A 20,636-nucleotide genomic window follows, 5' to 3' on the forward strand; every position below is an offset into this window, starting at 1 on the left:
ACTTCAAAATGTAGGGGCAGCGTCCCCGTCAATGGCAAGCAATTTCTGTCAAAAGAGAGGTAGCACCGCTCCACTGCAATAAAATCTTCGCATGAACAACCAAGAGACTGTTTATTTAGTTGTAATTGGCAAGCTATAGCTGCAATTGATTTTAGTTAAACTGCAGACATCGAAAACAAGCCTTTTGAATGAGTCCCCTCACCGCCCTGGCCGTTCCCCCTTTCCTTTTCCACAATATTCTTGTAATTGTAATAATAATAATACATTAATATGATTATAACAATATCAAATTATTCTAATTTATCCAAATCCAATGATATTTTAATAACACTATTATCTTTTCATTATAATTATAAAAATAATACCATAAATATTATACGGTATTAGAAAATATGAACATCAGGAGTGTTTCTAGCAACTTTATCTTTTCTACGCAAACAACCAAACAATCTTAACCAAAAAAGATCTCCTTTTGCAGCTGCAACTCTAATTTCGGGCAAATAGAGAGTCTTTAAGAATGGTTAATTGGGGAAGGAGTCGATTAGCTCGCCATCTGTTCACCGTACATAATAAACTTGTTCATAAGCAACCATCCGTTTGATGAAACGACATGCACTTACCATGACATATAAAATAAATATTTGCAGGTTAGGCCGTATTAGTAATGTCCTGTTTGACATGATCGGAGGGGATAGGTGATATTCGTCAATAATGGGGGTTGGGTCATTCGTCAATTGCTCACAAAGACGAATAAAGCGGTGAATGCAATGATGCGTCATGACAACTATCATGCATCATTAATCAACATGATACTAATTATCATTACTATCATCACTATTACTATTATTATTATTAATTCACCCACTTTTAGCGGCACTCAACCTGTTAGTGACACGTGGACCTGCAAGTGCGCATCCCTGCTACGAGTAGAGCCCAAACCAGCCTTATTAAGAGGTATGCAGCTGGATGGCAGCCCAGGGTCGTAGGCGCTCAGAAGGCTTTATTAAGAGGGCCCAGCCCCGTTCAGAGGTGCCCTTCTCTCGGTTCACTTTTTCAGACTGCCCGAGCTCGTATCAGCCACAGCTCTACGGCGTCGAAGAAGGGGAGCCTAAAACTGTGCCGTCCAAAGCCCCTAACAGGGAACACAGCTAGCCCTCGGGCCCACCCTCGCAGCAACAGTCTTGTCCAATTCTTTCCGAGAAACCCAGCAGGGAAAAAGGATGGCTCTGTGCCGAGAGGAGGCAAGCTTTTAAAGCATGATTCAGACCATGTACGTAGAACGTTGGACATCAGGACATGCGATCATAGCGAGGCATATGTGATCGAAGAGCTATTCGCTTCCACCAACCATCACTCCTCTTTTTTTTTTTGAGAAAAACGACCATCCCTGTTCTCTCATTCCTTTGCTTCTCTGACCGTCCCCAGATGACGACCGAGGAGTACATCACTGTAAGGCTGTGTTGATGGTGGCAGAGAACAGTGCGAGGAGCGCGTGTCGAGCCCAGAGAGAGGAATCTGTCCTTTTAATTTTGTGGTATTTAGTGTCATCACATACTACGTCACAGGTTTTATGCTCTCTCTCTCTCTCCTTCCTTTTAGCCCCCTCGATGTTGGAGCCATTGAAGCATCAATTTCACCTACTACAAGCCCATTTCAAAAATGGAGCAATTAAGCCCCGGATGCATGAGAGACGGTAATTGTATGTTCCGAACAAAAGTCCAGTATGCAAGACACGTCATGCATCGTTGGCTTTTATCCAAATGGTCTTATGAAAACAGCCGGTGAATGAGACCCATCGATAGGTGTCATTTCATGTAAACCAAAGTCGCATACACAGCTTTGGACGGTTTTGTAGTCAAAGATTGGTACACATAGATCCTGTGAGCGACCAGGAACGGCTCTCTGCCGATGCATGATAAGCGGGAAGGAATAGATGGCGGTGGGGAGCATTACAAACTAAAAGCCTGTCGGATATTTTAATAGTCTTGGACTGAAAATTTTATAACAATCAATTTTATTGGTCCATCTAACTTGCATTTCGTAAGAGCCTATTCAAATCTAGATGAAATTCTAGTTTGTAGGCCACAAGAAGCAAAAAAAACAAATGGAAGGTTTTTTTTTTCTATAAAATTTGGGTTGGGTAGTGTTTGGTTGATACAAGGCCACGCTTAAATAAACGCGCACAATCGATGAATCCTATAAAATTTTTAGGCTAATTTTATAGAAATATCCAAATAGGCTATAATTTTTTTAAAAAAATTATAGGGTACGTAGTGGGTATAATATAGGTTCCAATTGTTGATCAGAACTTGAACTGTCAGCTAGAAAGTTACTATTTGATTTCAATGCCGGTATCCAATTTTACGAATCTCTTCTTCCTTGGTGCCTCAATTTAAAGAAATTTTACATATTCACTTAGCATTTTAATCACAATCCTATCATATTGCACTTAATCACCAAGCTTCGAGGCGTACAAGTTTGATCAATTCGTCTGAGAATATCAATGCTTCAATTTGAAACATGATCATATGCATAAGCCTTCATGGAAACCGATCTTTTCTTTATGTATTAAGTTCTACAATTTGTCATTTTTAGATATCTTAGAAAAATAATCTTTCTTAACATCTCAAGAAAAAAAAAAGGCAATACCATTTTTCAAGCACTTCATACAAAATATCTCAGCGTTTAATTGCCCTGCAGTCGGAGCGCCTCTCGAACGTTTTAATTTAATCCAAGAAAGTCCGAAATGGCCTGAAAAGTTGAAGAGTAAAAAGAACCGAAGAAAATTTTCCCAACAACCCACCCCCTTGGAAAAAAAGTATGGCTTTAAGTGCCGACCAAGTCTCCCCAAAGCCAAACCATCTCTCACACACCCAACAAAGACAAGATTTGGGTATATTACCTTATTGAAAAAGAGGTGAAAAGTAGAGCCCTCATGGACTTCCAGTTGATAGATGATGATGATTCTCCACAGTGGGATCAGCTCACCCTTCCCATATCAGTCCTCATCTTCCATCCTACCAAACTTTAAATAAGGTTTCTTTAATTATGACAACTTTATTATGCCAAGCAAGACCTCTTCGGTTTGGTTGCGTTTTGGCCTGTGGTTGAGCTCGTGGGAGATAAAAGCTTTGGTTCCCAAGGAAAGTCCTCCACCCTTTTCGTCCCCTGCCCTGAATAGAATACGTGGCAGGTGGAGATTGGTTGGTATTTACTTTTCTGTGGGCCCGGGATAAGTGCTCGGCAAATGCCCCACGAAAGCTCTGAAGTCCGAGATGCCGGGCCCCGGAGATTCCTAATAATCGCGAACTTTCCAAGTCGACACGTTTCGACGGGTTGTGAGCCCGGAGGGACGTGACCGTATGGGGAATACGGGAAAAAGACTTTGGGCTAAACGGGAAATAGCGAAGCCAGGGCAGGGGCCAGATGGTTAAGTGGATTCCATGGTTGGAAGCTTTCGACCATCCATTTTTAGAAGGCGTTCGTAGCTACTGCCGGAGTTTGATATTTTTCAGGCTGCATCGATATTTTAAAAAATGAATAGAGCTGCTGGCTAAATTTCTATATTTACTATTTATTATTTTGAACAGACTTTCTCAATTATACCTATTTTTTTATTACTGTGGAGTATTTTATTTTTTGATTCAGTTGATCATATTCAAACGAAACTAGTATAAACAATTAGTACAAAAAAAAAAATAGTGCATATATTTTGGAATACTAGTGCATAGGTACCTATTTTTTCTACCACTGTAGGAAATTTTACCTTTTAATTTAGTTGGCCATATTCAAGCAGGTTGCTCGGAGTCCGGTTTTTTGGTAGGAAAATCTTTTGCACCTGTCACGGCGACCCTCGACGGGCCAAAATCGAACGAAATCCATCATGCACGAAAATCTATAAATTTTTACAATTTGGATTTACGATCCATTTTAGCCGTGGTTCCCAGCTTTATATATATATATATATATATATATATATATATATATATATATATATATATATATATATATATATATATATATATATATATAGTTAGAGTGGTTCCCAGATTTTGGGAGTTCACACCATGCCATGAACGTTGTTATGAAAAATATTTACATAATATTAGATGGCTTTTGGTGCATCGAATTGCTAAACAATTATATCCACCGTTTCCTGGCTGCAGAAAGATAATGATCTTTAATGCGTTTCTAATATTGTGACGAACGCTATACAACCAGGTCTCTTAAAAGCTGAGCCTTAAAAATTGGCAGCACCATTCACTTTTATTTTTCTTTTCGGCACCGATAAAGACTACGAGGTCAAGGTGGGAAGTAAGTTTGCATGATTCAAATTAAATTTACATTTTGAGTCTGGTCAAGGCTGCAACGCAAGGCTGATACTCCATTAGTATAGGAGCAAACTAGATTTAAGATGCATTTAGTTGATCCATTAGACTTTTCGTGTTGAATTATATCAAGAAAACCTAAACTTAAACTAAAAAAATCATGTCAAGAAAATACAAACTTAATCGGCAAAATACATTCTTGATGCGCATATGGAAAAAAATATTTTGTAAAAAACAACTAAACGACATTGATATTTTCTTGTTTTCTTTTTCTTGGCTATATTGGCCAGAATATATATACATCATTGACAAGCAATCATGTATAATGTTGATTGATGACCACGTATCGATGATTATCAACAACATTGTTAATAGTTGCCTAAGTGAAAATAACTTTTAAAAGAACTTTATTTTCTTAAATCCAAGGATGGTATGAAAAATAGATTTGTTCGAAAAAAAAAGGTTCAGATCAAATTACTCCATGACTTATATTTTACTTTATATTTGAAAAAATATATTATTTTTTATTGCGCCCGACCCAAACTATTTTAGTTCGGATTTGATTGGATTATAATTCTAAATAACAAGTAGATATTCAATCACATCCATAATTATCCTGTGAAATGGTATGCGCAAAAAAAAAAAAAAATCTCCCTGCCATAACGTGCACAAAATATCAAATTTTATTATCTGCATTGGTGTAAGCTAATGCGGTAATGTTGACTCATTGACAATTATAGCTAAGCATCATGATTATCAAAAAAAATATGGACGTTAAAATATATTGATAGAAAATGGATACCTCCACTTATCCTGGTAATGTTTGTTGGATGGGATTTTTGTACCATCAAAGCAGGGGCAAATACTAAGCATGGAAAGGTATGGCCATTTTTGTTATTCTTTTGAACCATGGGAATTGTTTTAGTAGTGACCAAAGTGTTCCACAGCTCAATAGTAAATTGTACCAGTGACCTTGGTTCATGTCCCACCCTGCTTGATTTTTGACTGTGCTGCTATCCTAATTCTTAAAGGGAAATCGTTCAATATAGTAAGCATCCATCGTAACTATATATATATATATATATATATATATTATTAAATATTGGCATATATTATTTAATCTGGTCATTAGTCATACAAGAGTATTTCATGCTCTAACACAACAAATCTAGAATACTCTATGATGGGAGGCAAAATGGATCGTCCTATTCAGACACGGAGTCATCCAATTCCAGCCAAATAAACTTTAGAGCTAAGCAGGCCGAAGAGGCTCTCTCGACTGCAAACCTCGGCCTCGCCAGGAACCAGGCTGACCTCGGCCCCACCTAGAGCCGACCTCAACCCACCAACCGATCTCAGGCTGCCAAAGGCCGAGACGACCTCCACCAGAGGCTAGAGCCGACCTTGCCAAGCACATGTCACGGCCTCCAAGCCTGCCCGACCTCACCCTCAGCCGTACTTAGCTACGTCACAACGCGTCAATCAAGGACTATACCCTACCATGCCCGTTAAGGCTCATACGTTGCCACACCTGTCAAGGATCACACCCCGCCGCACCCGCCGATATGCTATCTTCAACTATTGGCCCGTTGATCACATCTCAGCCCTAGATTTCATATCACAACCATCACCCTCACTCTATAAAAAGGGGGTAGGGAAGGCTCTTGGATAAGTTTTTATAGCCATTATTAAGCTTCTACATGCTACTACAAGCTATTTTGAGCTACAAGAGGCCATGTAAGGCACTCAAAAAGCTCTCCACTTCACAAAAAAGGCCCGTCTAATTTCGCCATCAGAGGGTGTTTGCCGGAATCCCCGGCTAAGGCTTTGTGCAGATACCCTGGAGCACAGAAAGGTGGCCATCTTTCTCCCTTCCAGCTGGCGTCTTTGCGAAGGTACCTCGAACCATCGGAGGCAGCTTTCTTTCTCCATCCCCGGCCGACATCTCCTCAGCTCCCTTCGAGCGTGGTTGCCCTCGGGCCAAATTTCAACTACAACACTCTACACACTAATTTAATGAAAGAGTGTTCATATAGCTGGACTTTGGTGCTGAATTATTCTTTGTAGGTAAACTTTTTGCACTCCTGGTATGATCGGAAAAGGAAACAATTTCTGTACATGTACGTTATTCTCTCTTTCCATGCACCATAAGCTGCTCGAGTCTCCTTCCCTTTCTTAATTTATCCTTAATTACGTGCATTTCATGTGTCTACTTCTAAGTATATACCGTGCTTGCTTTGCTGTTTTTTTTACCATACTTCTCATGGCGGCATCAGCTACCAAGTTTCTAAAAACATATGGATTCATCTCAAAGATTTATTTGAAGATTGTATCAAAAAAATATTTCTTTCTATTTGATGATACTAATGAAAAATCTATACAAGATTCTTGTCTGCAAGTTGGCATGCATGGTGCTCCAAGTCCACGTCCGACGCATGGCATCCATGGAAGACACCAGCATGCGGGTTCTATTCATGGCCACACTCGCACATCCCCGGTTGGGAAGCGGAAGGCACGTAAGAGATAGGCTACATTAACATCCGGCATCATGCGCATGTCACGATATATGTTATCCTCCATGAGGGCGAAGGGCTGCAAGGCCGTACGAGAGGATCGCCGCCTTCAGATAATTCACCTTCCATCCCTCCGAGGGAACGTTTATTCCTTTGCCATTAAAATAATATATGTATATATATGTCAAAAGCGATCTGAGAGCATAGGATAGGAGTCTAGCCGGGGGACCACTCTCCCCCTACCTACGTAAAAGTGGGCCCCGCCTCTCAGGACCACACCCTACTCTAGCGACGGGCAGACCACGGGTCCACGCGGCGCGCAACAGGCAAGCCGCGTTGGAGCCGGCGGCGCAAGCTGTACTCGACGTGTCGTTCTGTCATTCGTTCATTCCTGCAGGCGCGCTCCATGCTGCGGTCCCCCCCCCCCCCCCCCCCCCCTTCCCCGAGTGGTCCTCGCCGCCTCCGGCAGCCGCGTGTCCTTCCCGTCGCTGTCCTCCTCGCCCTCCGATAATTTCATTAGCATTATAAAAGCGCGAAATTATTGTCCTCTCTCTTCCTCCTTCCCTCACCGGCCGGTAAACGGCGCAGCTTTAACTCACCTCTCTCTCGCAAGTGTGTAACCTCACAAAGACTCCGACGGCGGGCGGGTTTTGGGTTTTTACCCCCGCTGCCGGTTTCCCCATCCCGCGAGTCTCCTTCCTCAATTATGCTAATGATATTTTTCTCCCTGTATTAAAGCTCGAGCGGAATTAGATCTTTGGCCCCTCGTGCTTTGCTTTCAAAGCTACGACGTCCCTCTCGCTCTCTCTTTCCTGGTTTCTTTCTAGCCCTCGCTATTGGATGGGTCGGGACACCTGGGGATGAGGTTTGGGCTTAGGTGAGGAGGGGATATTATTATGCCGTTCCACAACCACCTGTCGCACGAGATGGTGCTGCCACCGTACGCGGAGCAGCAGCTGGGGGAGAGTCCGGCGGTGCTCAGAACCATGGCGCCGGGCTCCGACGAGGCCGTCGGGAAGGTGGCCGGCGGAGGAGGGGGAGGACCTTCGTGGCTCAGCAACGCCGTCCTCCGGCAGCAGGGACAGCACTACGGCGCCGACGGGAGCTTCCTTCACCTTCAGACCGCCTCCGACTCGTCCGCCTCCCCGGCGGCCGTCGCTCAGTGGCTCCAGCGGCCGCAGATGCGCGGCACCGACGAGGAAAACACTGTGTCCGGCGAGTCCATGATCGCGGCGGCGATGTCACACGGTGGTAGAGGAGGAGGAGGGGGAGGAAGGTCGAGTGGCCACGGCGGCGGAGCGGCGGAGGAGGAGGTGGCGGCGCTGGGGGAGGGGACGTGGCAGAACGCGAGGTACAAGGCGGAGATACTGGCGCATCCGCTGTACGAGCAGCTGCTAGCGGCGCACGTGGCGTGCCTGAGGATCGCGACGCCGGTGGACCAGCTGCCCCGGATCGACGCGCAGCTCGCCCAGTCCCAGCACGTCGTCGCCAAGTACTCCGTGCTCGGCGCTGCCGCCAACCCCGACGACAAGGAGCTGAGCCAGTTCATGGTTTGTTACAAATCCTCTCTCCCCCTCCCCTCTCGAATTATCTTCCCTTCACCTCTCTTCCTTCTACTGTAATTTAATATTCGAAATTATTCCTTCCGTCTATTCCTTTAATTTCTTGCTAATTAGTTTTGTATGCGATGATAAAATATATTAATTGCATATTATTTTAGAGAAGAAAAAAACCAAGCTTATGAGTCTTTACGTAGTAGTTTTCGTTCTGGATTTGGGGATTGGGTACTTGAGTACGGAAGAGAAGTCAGAGTGGAAATTAGTTTGGAGTGGCACGACCAGTTTCAGCGCGGCTATAAGTTTGAGAGCAATCTGACAAGTATGATGAACGTTAGGAATAGAGGACCTGGAAGTAAGAAGTTACTTCAAGTTAGTCCGTTTTGTTTCCTGGGATCACGACTTAGGTCCAAGGATCCCAAACTTCTACGATTCTTCTGGAGGGGTACGTGAAGCTAAATGTTACATGGAGGATGAATCCAACTCCAGCAACAAAACTAGCTCATAACTTTTTCCTTGTTTCGTTTTCTTGCTATAAGTAATGATGTACAAGAACGTATCAGTAGCTTTTCCAGCAAACTCCAAACTGAGTAGTGATTATTAGCTGCTAGGCGACACCACTAGCCAGTTTCAGCAGATGTAGTTCGAGGGGATTTAACCTCATGTTTAATGTGATTGGGCTAGAAGTTGGTATTTTTCTTCATGCTCAAAAAAAAAAAAAAAAGAGTTCGAGTAAGGTTGTTTTGGTTTCACCGTCAGTGATAAATGTATGTGGCTTGTTTAAAAGTTCCTCCAAAGAAGTGACAAAAAAAAAGTGAGGAAACAATCCTTTTCTAATTGGTCATGTTTGGTGACTAGTAATGAAGAGGAGTATCAGTTAAGAGTTGCTTGAAGCTGAAATTTCAAAGATTTCAATTACATAGGAGTGCAGCTCTACTAAATGCCCATGACTGCTCACTGCAACTTCACCTAAAATCATTTTGGCCTTAGGTTAATAGGTTGCAGCTTTTGAGCTTTTCCTTTAGAGTAATGCTTCCAGGCCAAAAATCTGGTACCAAGAAAGGGTCGTTCATAACTGGTGCGCCATGTATCCCGAATGGATTGGTGCATTCACCAGGGTGGCGCAAGTGATGGGTGGGTCCTGGTGAAAAAGTGCCAACCCTTTATAATAAGTGGCCCTGAAGCTATTTCTTAGTACTAGGGTTGTTCCCAAAGTATTTTTGTTTCCTTTTAGCACTAGCTCAGTATAATTCTGCAGTCCAAAACAAGTACTGGAATAGGGTTGTAGTAACTAGGCTTTCAGGGTACACAACTACATGCAATCAAGGACACCTTATGCCAGGGAAGTTATTTAAAGTCTTAAATAAACAGTTAAGATTTATTGAGATTCTGGATGAGTGTCATTTTTCTGGTAGAAGTTTAGGTGACTGTAATGCATGTCAAATTATTATGAATGACTAGTTGATGGCTTGCACAGTTCATCTGGTGTTACAAGCAAGATCATGGATCGACATCTAAGCAACTTTCTTGCGGTTGATGATTGCTGTTGTAGGTTTCCTGGAATTTCTAAAGTTCATGGCAAGACTTCACTTTCAGCTACCTAGAGAAAGGGATCCCCGGCACCTTATAAGCTCCGTGTCCCTAGACAGTGGCACTTTCATCTAAGTTCAAACAATGTCTTTAAATTAAAAAAAGAGCTTTAATCTTGTTATCCAAATTTGACTTTGACATATGGGCTAAATATGTTATTCAATGGGTTAAATTTCCTCTATCTATGGTTTTGATAGAGGTCATTATTAATAACACTTATTTGATCTGAGTACCACTTTACTCGATAAGACACACTTAAAGCATACGCGAAGCTGAAATGACATCAGAATATATTGTATGTCATTATCATACGCACTAAATTTAAGTAAGATTGTTCAACAAGATCAATACAATCATAGACAGACGAAAGTTGAACATTACAATGAGCTTGCAAGAATTGAGAATTAAGAGATCTCCTTGCAAATTGAGGAATAGAAAGAAAAGAGGACTTTTAGAAATTGAATAAGTAGTTCTATATCCTGATCATTGGAGAACAAAAGGAGCCTAAATAAAGCAAAAAGGTCACAATTGTTTACTTTATAGAATCAAACATGAATAGAGTTTACATTCTTCTACAATTATCTCTAGATCTGGAAATATATGGTAGAGGAGCCATCACCGACAATTTTAAGAATTTAAAGTGCATCTTTGATTTATCCAAAAATTTTGTTGGGGAGAGTCATTCATCTAAGATAAACATTGAAGAAGCAACTTCCTAGAACCTGTATTCAAAGTTTGGGAATTTTAATATTCCCTAAAGAGGTTGGCTTAGATGCTTTCTCTCTTTTATAAGAAAATCTTCTCATAATGGCCTCATCTGGGGCTAAAGAATAATTCCGAGCATTTATTCTTTTGACAATGCTTCAACATGGCGCAAATAGAACCTTGAATCAGTAAAAATAGATCATTGACCCATAACTAGACAACTTGAATGTCATGTTTGTAGCTGGAGCAATCTATTCATAAATACATGCATGCATGCACGCATATGTACATTCAAGTATACATACATATATTGTGGGAAGAATCTTCAAATATTTTGTTAAACTTGGCCTCGTGTGATGAAGATCTCTTTCTATTCATAATGATTCTATCAGAGTGCTTTCTACTTCTAATAGGCCATGAACTAGATCAGAATCATTTTCGAGTAATCCATAAGAAGTGATCCAATTTTTTTCATCGTGTCCGGGTGAAGAATAGAGCTCTTGAGCGGCCAATCCGATAGAACAACTCAAAAGATAAAGAAGTATTGTTTGTTTTTCAATGAGGCCGAGAAAGGATATAACTCAGCGGTAGAGTGTCAACTTGACGTGGTAGAAGTCATCAGTTTGAGCTTGATTATTCCTAAACCTAATGTGAGTTTTTCTATTTTGACTTGCTCCCCTGCCATGATCGAACGAGAATGGATAAAAAGCTTGTGGGATTGACGTGATAGGGTAGGGATGGCCATATTTATGCGAGTTTGAGAGTATTTATAAAATGGCTTCATTGAGTCCCATATCGGTTATAAAACTAATTCCTATAATTGTAAAACCATATGAGATACAGAGGAATAGGCTATTCTCTACGACAGCTACAAAATTGGAATTCGATAGAATGTAGCATAGGAATATACAAACAAGAACCAAACCTAATGAAAAGGCAGAAAAAATGAGATTGGTAAGTAATACTACTCCCACACCTCCTACAATTGATAGGCTCTTCTTTCTTTGACCCTTTTCTTTGGCTGTTATGATCTGGTTGAGTGAGATAGAAGCTCAAATAAATTTCTTAGGGAGCAGTGGTTCTTTGTACAGATTTGGCCTAAAAGCGTAGTTTGGTAACATGCCAATTTGGGCACTATTAGTAGATAAAACGATTTCTTTCACTTCTACATCTTTATATAGTGATGCCTCTATCTGATCTAAAGCCATTTTTTTGTTCAAGTTAGGTGCAATTCTGAAGGATCTCTAAAATGGATTTAGTTCTGCAACGCACACGAGGACTGCTTCAAGAACAACTTGATTTAGTTATTGAGAAAATGTGCATGTATGATTAAATGAGTGTTAATTGTTGCTTGCTAACCAAAAAAACAAATAATTTTGCTATTTGAACTTATTTTAAACTTGACACGTGAGACTTGTCAATAGCCAAGTGTCTTATGCACGAATGTTCATATTTGAATTTCCATAGGTACTTGATTGTAAGGGAATTTCCTGCTTGTATTTCTTTGGTGCACCATAATACGGGGATATTCTCTAGGATTCCATAAAATGGTGAGGACTTTTTTATCTGTTGCCAGATTTCTGTGCGATCAAGTGAATTCACCATTTGTAGGAACCCATAACAGAGAGTCATAGGATTTTGACCATTAATGTAAGTAAGCAGAAAAAAATTTGGTCATTCACTACCAGACAGTTTTGGTAACCGATACTGTTTTGGGATTTCTGTTTTTACTTTTCCCTCCCATCTCTGGCTTTGGTGGTTCTCCATTTAAAATTCAATGAACATTTCCAACATTTTACTAGCTACAATGATGTGGGCAAGAAGTCAACCTTGGAAGAGATAATTCTTCGTATAAAAACAAAAGAAAATTTAAAGTCGTATCATATCCATGCTTAGCAATATGAGTTCAGGTCAACCAAAAGAAAATTTAAAGGCAGAGTCTTTGTTAACCTTAAAAGAAATAATTCCTAGTATAAAAAAAGCTAAAAAGATCCATAGATAGTAACAATGACATGTAAATCCCTGCTTCGATATGCTATTAGCTTGTAATTGATCATACCATGTAGATCTTTTATTTCATAAGCTCATGTCTCTGCCGCACATTGCAATTCTTATCTTGAGCAGAGCACTTGAACAAAATAGCGATTTTCTACCTAGTTTTAGTTTTTGATTCTTCATATCCTAGTGTCTGATTCCTAGTTTCTTGTTATGCTTAGACGCACTATGTCTTGTTACTCTGTTCCTTCAAAGAGCAACTACAACAGCATGTTCGTGTTCATGCGATGGAGGCAGTGATGGCCTGCTGGGAGCTCGAGCAATCTCTACAGAGCCTGACAGGTGACTTCCTCATTCTGTTTCCTTTTCTGATTTAAGTCGATCCGCATAGAATCTAAATACCATGTGGAATTGAGTTTAATGGATACCCAGGGAATTTTTGGCTTACTCTACACTATTAGTGACAGTCGACAAATCCAACCACATCCACATGCTCCCTTCGTTCGGTCTCGAGTTTAACAAGAATATGTCAGGGCAGGGAAACGTTTTACTGGCACTTCATATTATAGGGTGATTAAAATCTGCTGAAGGAGACCTCCTTGCCCTCCTTCTGAAGTCAGCTCGCAGCATTGTTGAGCCTGAACATACGTTAAGCAACTCAAAATTATAGCTAAAAATCGCATGTTTATCAGGCAACACTATCAAAATGATGAGATCTTATCATTTACCATTTAGAGTAAAAAAAACATCCATATATCAGGGCAATAGACCTCTTTACTGCGGTGAACTAACTGCAGTCTAACTAGATCAATTTGGTGACACATCCACCATCTAGAAGTAGCTCAGAGAATTGTTCTAGGAACCTAGTTTTAATATGAATGGTCTTCCCTGTATCTTTAATCTTCATTCCAGAAACATTTGAGAACTTCTCATATGTACTTTACCAGTTTCACTTGCTTCATCAAAAGTCTTTCTATTAAGCGTCTAGTATTCTCCACTGCTTTCAAGATCACACCAGGAAAGCAGCTTTCATTTGCATGAAAGTTGCGGTATTGCACGTCTTGCCAAATTCGAGACCAGTATAATTGCTTTTCTTCATATGCAGAACAATATCTAATTTAGGCCCTGTTTAGGAGAGCTGTTGGCAGTAGAGCTGTTGGAAGTAGAGCTGTTGAAAGTAGAGCTGTCTGAAGTAGAGCTGTTATAAAAAGCTGTTTGCTGTTTGGTGACTACATTCATAAAGTGCTGTGATACTTTGTTTTGTGTTTGGTAAACAAACTGAGAAAGTACTTTTGTATGATAAAATTACCATAAAAGACATTACGTAGTATTATACAACAGAACATAATAAAACATAACATAAATTAATACATAAATATACGATATAGTATAATATTATTGTAATATAAAATAATATTATGTTAATATAGCATAATAGTAATATAATTATTAAAGTAAATTAATATTTGGTAATATAACATAATATTAAATTATTTAACATAACATATTAATGTATTATGATATACTATAATATATAGTATATTTATAGTATAATACAATAATAAAAGTATAAAATATTATAATTATTAGTATAAATTAATTTCTCATAATATAACATAATATTAAATTATTTAAAATAGCATATTAATGTATTATAATGTAATGTAATATAATATAATATTTATAGTATAATACAATAATAAAGGTAAAAAATATTATAATTATTAGTATAAATTAATTTTTCATAATATAACATAATATTAAATTATTTAACATAACATATTAATGTATTATGATATAATATAATATGATATTATATGTATAGTATAATACAAAAATAAAGGTATAAAATATTATAATTATTAGTATAAATTAATTTTCCATAATATAACATAATATTAAATTATTTAATATAACATATTAATGTATTATGATATAATATAATATGATATTATATTTATAGTATAATACAAAAATAAAGGTATAAAATATTAAAAAAATAATAGATTGATTTTGGAAGGTACGGAGAAGGATTAAAATTTTTTTCTTCTAAAATGTGGTTCAAGAGATGCATACAAAAATTGAAAAGAAAAATACCTTTTTATACGGAAGAGAGTCTGACGGCTAGGATTCTTGGCTCCAGCAGATTTTTAGATTTATAAAGGGACAAGCTATGTAATTATTATATTTTAATATGGGCATTTTTGTCAAAAATACAGCTTTCCGAAAAAGCTGAAACAACTTCCTTCCAAAAGCTTCAAATTGGAGCTTCCTTCCAAAAGCTGTTTTCAGCTTCCCGCAAAAGCTGAAACAGCTTTTTGAAAAATTTACCAAACATAGTTTTTTATCTAAAAGTACTTTTGGAGGGCCAGAAAGTGCTTTCTGGCCCTCCAAAAGCTCCCCCAAACAGGGCCTTCGTCTTCAGAGATATTGATGATTGGTTCCATTTCAGGTCAAGCCTAAAGACTAGAATAATGTATTTTTGGCCTGAAATTATAAATCAATTACATGTCTTTAAGCCTGCTAGAAGCCTAGATACACCAAGCTGCTGAAACATCTTGTTCCTCAAGAGTACCATACCGAGAAGGGGATAAAAAACAAAAAGTGGGTGGTGCCTTATGTGGCGTACTTTGTCACACTTGGCTTATGGCCAGTTAGTGAAAATTTTCTGTCCAGAGCTGGTTGTTCCGTATGAGCTCCTTTTTCTTAAGTTGAAGTTAACAATATTCTCCATCCTGATTTGTCATTAATTTGCCCTTTTTATACAACATATTGGCAACTACTAGGCCTGTTAACGAACCGAGCCGAGCCCGAGCCTGCTCTGGCTGTTCCGTATGAGCTCCTTGTTCTTAAGTTGAAGCTGACAATATTCTCCATCCTGATTTGTCATTAATTTGCTCTTTTTATACAACATATTGGCAACTACTAGGCCTGTTAACGAGCCGAGCCGAGCCCGAGCCTGCTCTGGCTGTTCCATATGAGCTCCTTTTTCTTAAGTTGAAGCTGACAATATTCTCCATCCTGATTTATCATTAATTTGCTCTTTTTATGCAACATATTGGCAATTACTAGGCCTGTTAACGAGCCGAGCCGAGCCCGAGCCTGCTCTGGCTGTTCCGTATGAGCTCCTTTTTCTTAAGTTGAAGCTGACAATATTCTCCATCCTGATTTGTCATTAATTTGCTCTTTTTATACAACATATTGGCAACTACTAGACCTGTTAACGAGCCGAGCCGAGCCCGAGCCTGGGAGGCTCGGGCCCAGGCTCGGGCTCGGCTCGTTTCACAGAAGCTTGGACTCGGTACCGATCTTTGTATTAGGCTCGAGCTCGGGCTTGTTTGACAAAACAAAGGCTCAGGCTTGAGCTCGTAAAGCTCGTTTCAATTACAAGCTCAAGTCCGAGCCCGAGCTCGGGCTCGGGCTCGATACGAGCTCGGTGGTCTGTTTCTTGTTTTCTTGAAACAGCACATAAATAATTTGAATATATATAAAAGAAATCATAAAGTGGTAGAGCAATAAATAAGTAGAAAATGGACGAGCAAGATTGGGCTACAGAAGTCTCAGATTAAGAGATTTGATTATGCCAACATAAATTCTTTTTGGCTCAGCGCCTTGCAGCCTATGCCAAATATAAAGGTACACTTTCGGAGAAAAGCCTAACTAAAGAGTATCCTGTCTGCACCAGCAAATCCATTAGAACGCAGTGTATCAAGTGGACAATGCTGCTGCTGCAAATCAGATGTCGAGATTTGCAGCAGCAGCATAAGACCACAAACCCTGTCTCTACTTCGCCGCACCAAAAGCAGATAAGCAGATAAAATCCTTGATAGACTAACAAAATATACATATCAAAACCTCCAAATCTGCTCTAGAAACCGAAAAGAAACGATAAAAAACATGTTAAAAAAAGTGAAAAGGCATAAATCTCCTACAACCCCAGAAACATAAACATACCCACAGTTCTGGTCTCTGTTCTCTGATTTTCCTTCTTCTTTCCAACAGCCAACAAAGCTACAAAGATCGCAGAGGAGATGGAAAACTTACTTCACTTTTGAGAAATAGAAGAAGAAGATATTACCTCAGCTAGGGCAGGGGATGAGCGTCAAGCAACGAGTTCCACGGGGAAAAGGCAGCTCAGCGTTGGAGATAGTTTTGGAAGAGACAATGGCAGCACCGGTCCACCGAAAAGAGAGGGGAGAGAGAAAGCTAGGGCAGACGGAGAAGGAGGTGGGGACTGGGGCAGCGCTGCAGCCAGTCGGGGGAGGAGGATGGTTGGAGAGGACTCAGAGGAGGGGTAGCCGCCAACCGGGTAGGAGAGGACTAGAGGAGGGCCTTAGCACAGTAGCACTTGGGTTGGAAATTTGGAATCGTTGGATGCAGGGTTTCGGGTTTCCAAGTGATCTCGACCGTAGGATCCCGAACTCATTTGGTCGTATTAAGTCACGAGCTCCGTTTGGACTCGTGAGCTGCTTGATCTGGAGCTTGGGCTCGAGTTTAAACGGGCCTCATTTTGGGCTCGAACTCGAGCTCGTTTAACTAACGAGCCGAGCTTTTACCGAGCCGAGCCCGTGCAGCTCAGCCCGTTAACTGCCCTAACTCAGAGGAGGGGTAGCCGCCAGCCGGGTAGAAGAGGACTAGAGGAGGGCCTTAGCACAGTAGCACTTGGGTTGGGAATTTGGAATCGTTGGATGCTGGGTTTTGGGTTTCCAAGTGATCTTGACCGTAGGATCCCGAACTCATTTGGTTGTGTTAAGTCACGAGCTCCGTTTGAGCTCGTAAGCTGCTGGGCTCGAGCTCGGCTTGAGCTCGGGCTCGGGCTCGGATTTAAACGAGCCTCATTTTGGGCTCGGGCTCGTTTGACTAACGAGCTGAGCTTTTACTAAGCCGAGCCCGAGCAACTCGGCCTGTTAATAGCCCTAGCAACTGCCTTTTAACCTTGCTACAAGGAATTGGCTTCCTTGACCAGTGCCAACCCAAAAATTTATAGCAGCTGGAGGGCAAATCAGGAACTTGTGGAACATCAAGTTCCACTGCATCTTTACTCGATGCTAGAAGTAAATATTGCTGTACATGTTTCATGCATTGTGAGGACTCAATATACGATTCTTAAGTTCAGGTGGATGATCCCACAATAGATTCTTATTGGAAAGTTGTCTCTCTTGTCCTTAAATTTCAGATCATCTCGTACTCATAATTCCATACCACTTATTTAATGCTTATGCGCTGCTGTGTTGGTCACATGCCGTTCAGACCTTATAAAAGGGTGGATTTTATTAGGCAATCACTCCTATGATAGTCTAAGTTGATCATGCAAGGCCCTTGGAAGGCATCTAAGCTTCCTTACCATGGATTAAGGTTTTAAATTCGCACTGTTCTCAACGAAAAAAAAGGGTTTTAACTTAAAACATCTACACTCTGCTGTAGTTTTGGAAGAGATGGTAGATGTCAAGGTTTTATTTTTAATCTTGTTTCTCATTTTCTATAATGATCTGTTAGTTGTGACTTGTTGAGTCCAGCATTAAAATTTTCTTCTCGAAATAGTCATCTATTTTCTGCTCCAATCAATTCATAGATGTAATAATCATATTCCTGCATCTTGTCGAGTACAAGATCTTCAAATAAAGATGTATCGATTATGCGATACAGAGAGCTGCTACAATCCATAATTTACCATTGATTTTATTAAATAAGACCCAGAGACATATGATCTGCACTAGGCTGGCTCAATGCTAAAGTCCTGCTTCAAGATAAGGCTAACTCAAAATTGCATATTGTTTTGGAAAAAAAGAAATGCTGCTATCCATTAGTTGGACATCTTCATGAGCACATCGATTATAGATTAATTTTTCAAAGGTCTTATACCTTTGATGAGGATGTCTACTGTGAGGAGCTTTTAGTTCTTAAATTTGTCAAATACAATAGGTGTCTCTCCTGGTGGAGGTACAGGCGCAACCATGTCCGACGATGATGATGACCAGGCAGACAGCGACACCAACTTGTTTGATGGAAGCTTGGATGGGTCTGATAGCATGGGGTTTGGTCCTCTTGTTCCTACCGAGAGCGAGCGGTCATTGATGGAGCGCGTCAGGCAAGAGCTGAAGAATGAGTTGCAGCAGGTGGGGAAGCACCATGGAAGTAGTATGTTATTGCAGCAGCATCATTCATGGGGTTACTGAAAAAAATCTTCAAATTGCAGGGTTACAAAAATAAGATTGTAGACATTCGAGAAGAGATCCTACGTAAGCGAAGAGCTGGAAAACTCCCTGGAGGCACCACTTCTCTTTTGAAGGCTTGGTGGCAGTCTCACTCCAAGTGGCCCTACCCAACAGTGAGTGAAGATGATACATTCAATTCATTCAATAGCTTCCTGTGGCTTTTTTCCCCTCTTTTGGTTTTGTTTGCGTTGTGTTTTCTCCTGTGGTTTTTCCTCTCTGTCCTCAAGCTGGTCATGTATTGTTTGTTCAGGAAGATGACAAGGCACGACTGGTGCAGGAAACAGGTCTGCAACTGAAACAGATCAATAACTGGTTCATCAACCAAAGGAAGAGGAACTGGCACACCAATCCCTCATCCACCACTGCAATGAAGAGTAAACGCAAAAGGTATCCTAAAGTGGGCTTTTACACTAATTGGAATCCTGCAACTGTTAAGAGCTTTCTGCTTATTTTAAGTTTGAATAAGAAGTAATGCAGGCGACAACAATGCCGAACACTTCACGTAAGATGATGATCGTAGAAGTTAGCAGCCCCAGAACTGTTTACCGCAGCAAAGTAAATGTAAGCACAGCAGATATCAAAGACAGGCTGCACGACAATCTGGAGAGACCGTCGCATGTAAACTACTCCATGGTTTCTAAGGAAAGCTAGTGCCATGTTGGGAGAAATCATCACAGTTCTGCAAGCACTCGGTATCCTTATATACAGCAGTTTTATAGGCATGTAGCCATACCATTGCATGAAATGGCAACGTCCTCCATTGGCAGATTCAGCTCCTGTTTGCGTATCTTTGAATAAGGAGGTGTTCGTGTGCAGTATAATTATTTTTCAGTGCTTCTTAATGCTTTGAACCATGGTGAGTTTATCGTGTTTTTGCATGTCAATGAACTATTGGTTGAAGAAAGTAGGATATGGATGCTATGTTTCCGGATTTTAAATTCGCACAGAGTTCTCTTGTTCTACTTGCGGCAAATTTTCTGTTTTATTTATTGACTATCTGGGGACATTTCCTTTAATGCATCAGCTGATAGGGTTGGTCTTCGAAGCAAGATATAGGTAGTACCAATTGCTGAGAAAATAGGTGGATGGTGTTGCGTGGTAATGATTAATTATATATTTTGGTTACCATTGATTGGAGCTACTCTGTAGTTGATTAGATTATGCATGCATGCTGGATTTCATCTGACTTGCATAACTTGGTAAAAAAAGGTTGCTTTTGTTTTCCTTCAAGATATAACATTTGTGGTCTTGTCCAAAGTCCCTTCAACGTTGTGTTGAAAAAGTCATAATATTTCTCATTTGCTTGGGGTCAATGAAACTAGTGCGCTATCCACATAATAAGTTAGATCAGCTATTTCTTTTAAGATGTAATTATTTTTTAGCAACAAAGAGTGAAGAAACACCGCTACAATCTTATGAAAGCAACTCCTTAAGCATTCGCAAGATATATGACCATATATTTATATTCGCCGAACTAATATTTGAGGTTTGGGTCCATTTTGGGTCGACTAATTACTTGACTTAGTACTCTAGAACCTTACCTAAAATAGTTAGTCAGAAGTTATTATTTGGATTTCTTGATCTTGTATAAGTACCCAAAATCTATCCAGTAAATAACCGATGTAGGACTAAATACACACGCCCACTGTCTCCGTTTAAACCCCGATGTCTTCATCGAGCTAAGGGTTCAAATCCAAACATAGATTATGGGTCGGATTTGCTCTAATAATATTT

At 40.2% G+C, this 20,636-nt stretch overlaps 1 protein-coding gene across 2 annotated transcripts; it reads left to right on the forward strand.

The window, feature by feature from the left end:
- The first annotated feature begins 7,447 nt into the window (after positions 1-7,447).
- Positions 7,448-19,868, forward strand: LOC103703664 (homeobox protein knotted-1-like 13). Of its 2 annotated transcripts, none has more exons than XM_008786589.4 (6): positions 7,448-8,391; positions 12,909-13,029; positions 18,610-18,803; positions 18,884-19,015; positions 19,153-19,289; positions 19,380-19,868. In XM_008786589.4, exons 1-6 carry the CDS (start codon positions 7,738-7,740, stop codon positions 19,411-19,413), a joined length of 1,272 nt encoding a protein of 423 aa, XP_008784811.2. In that variant the 5' UTR covers positions 7,448-7,737; the 3' UTR covers positions 19,414-19,868. The 2 variants fall into 2 exon arrangements, with proteins under 2 accessions (XP_008784811.2, XP_008784810.2); XM_008786588.4 differs by having other exon boundaries at positions 7,454-8,391; positions 19,372-19,868.
- Positions 19,869-20,636: the final 768 nt, after the last annotated feature.

Source organism: Phoenix dactylifera, unplaced genomic scaffold (genome assembly GCF_009389715.1).
Source record: "Phoenix dactylifera cultivar Barhee BC4 unplaced genomic scaffold, palm_55x_up_171113_PBpolish2nd_filt_p 000828F, whole genome shotgun sequence".
In the NCBI taxonomy this organism is placed as follows: Eukaryota; Viridiplantae; Streptophyta; class Magnoliopsida; order Arecales; family Arecaceae; genus Phoenix; species Phoenix dactylifera.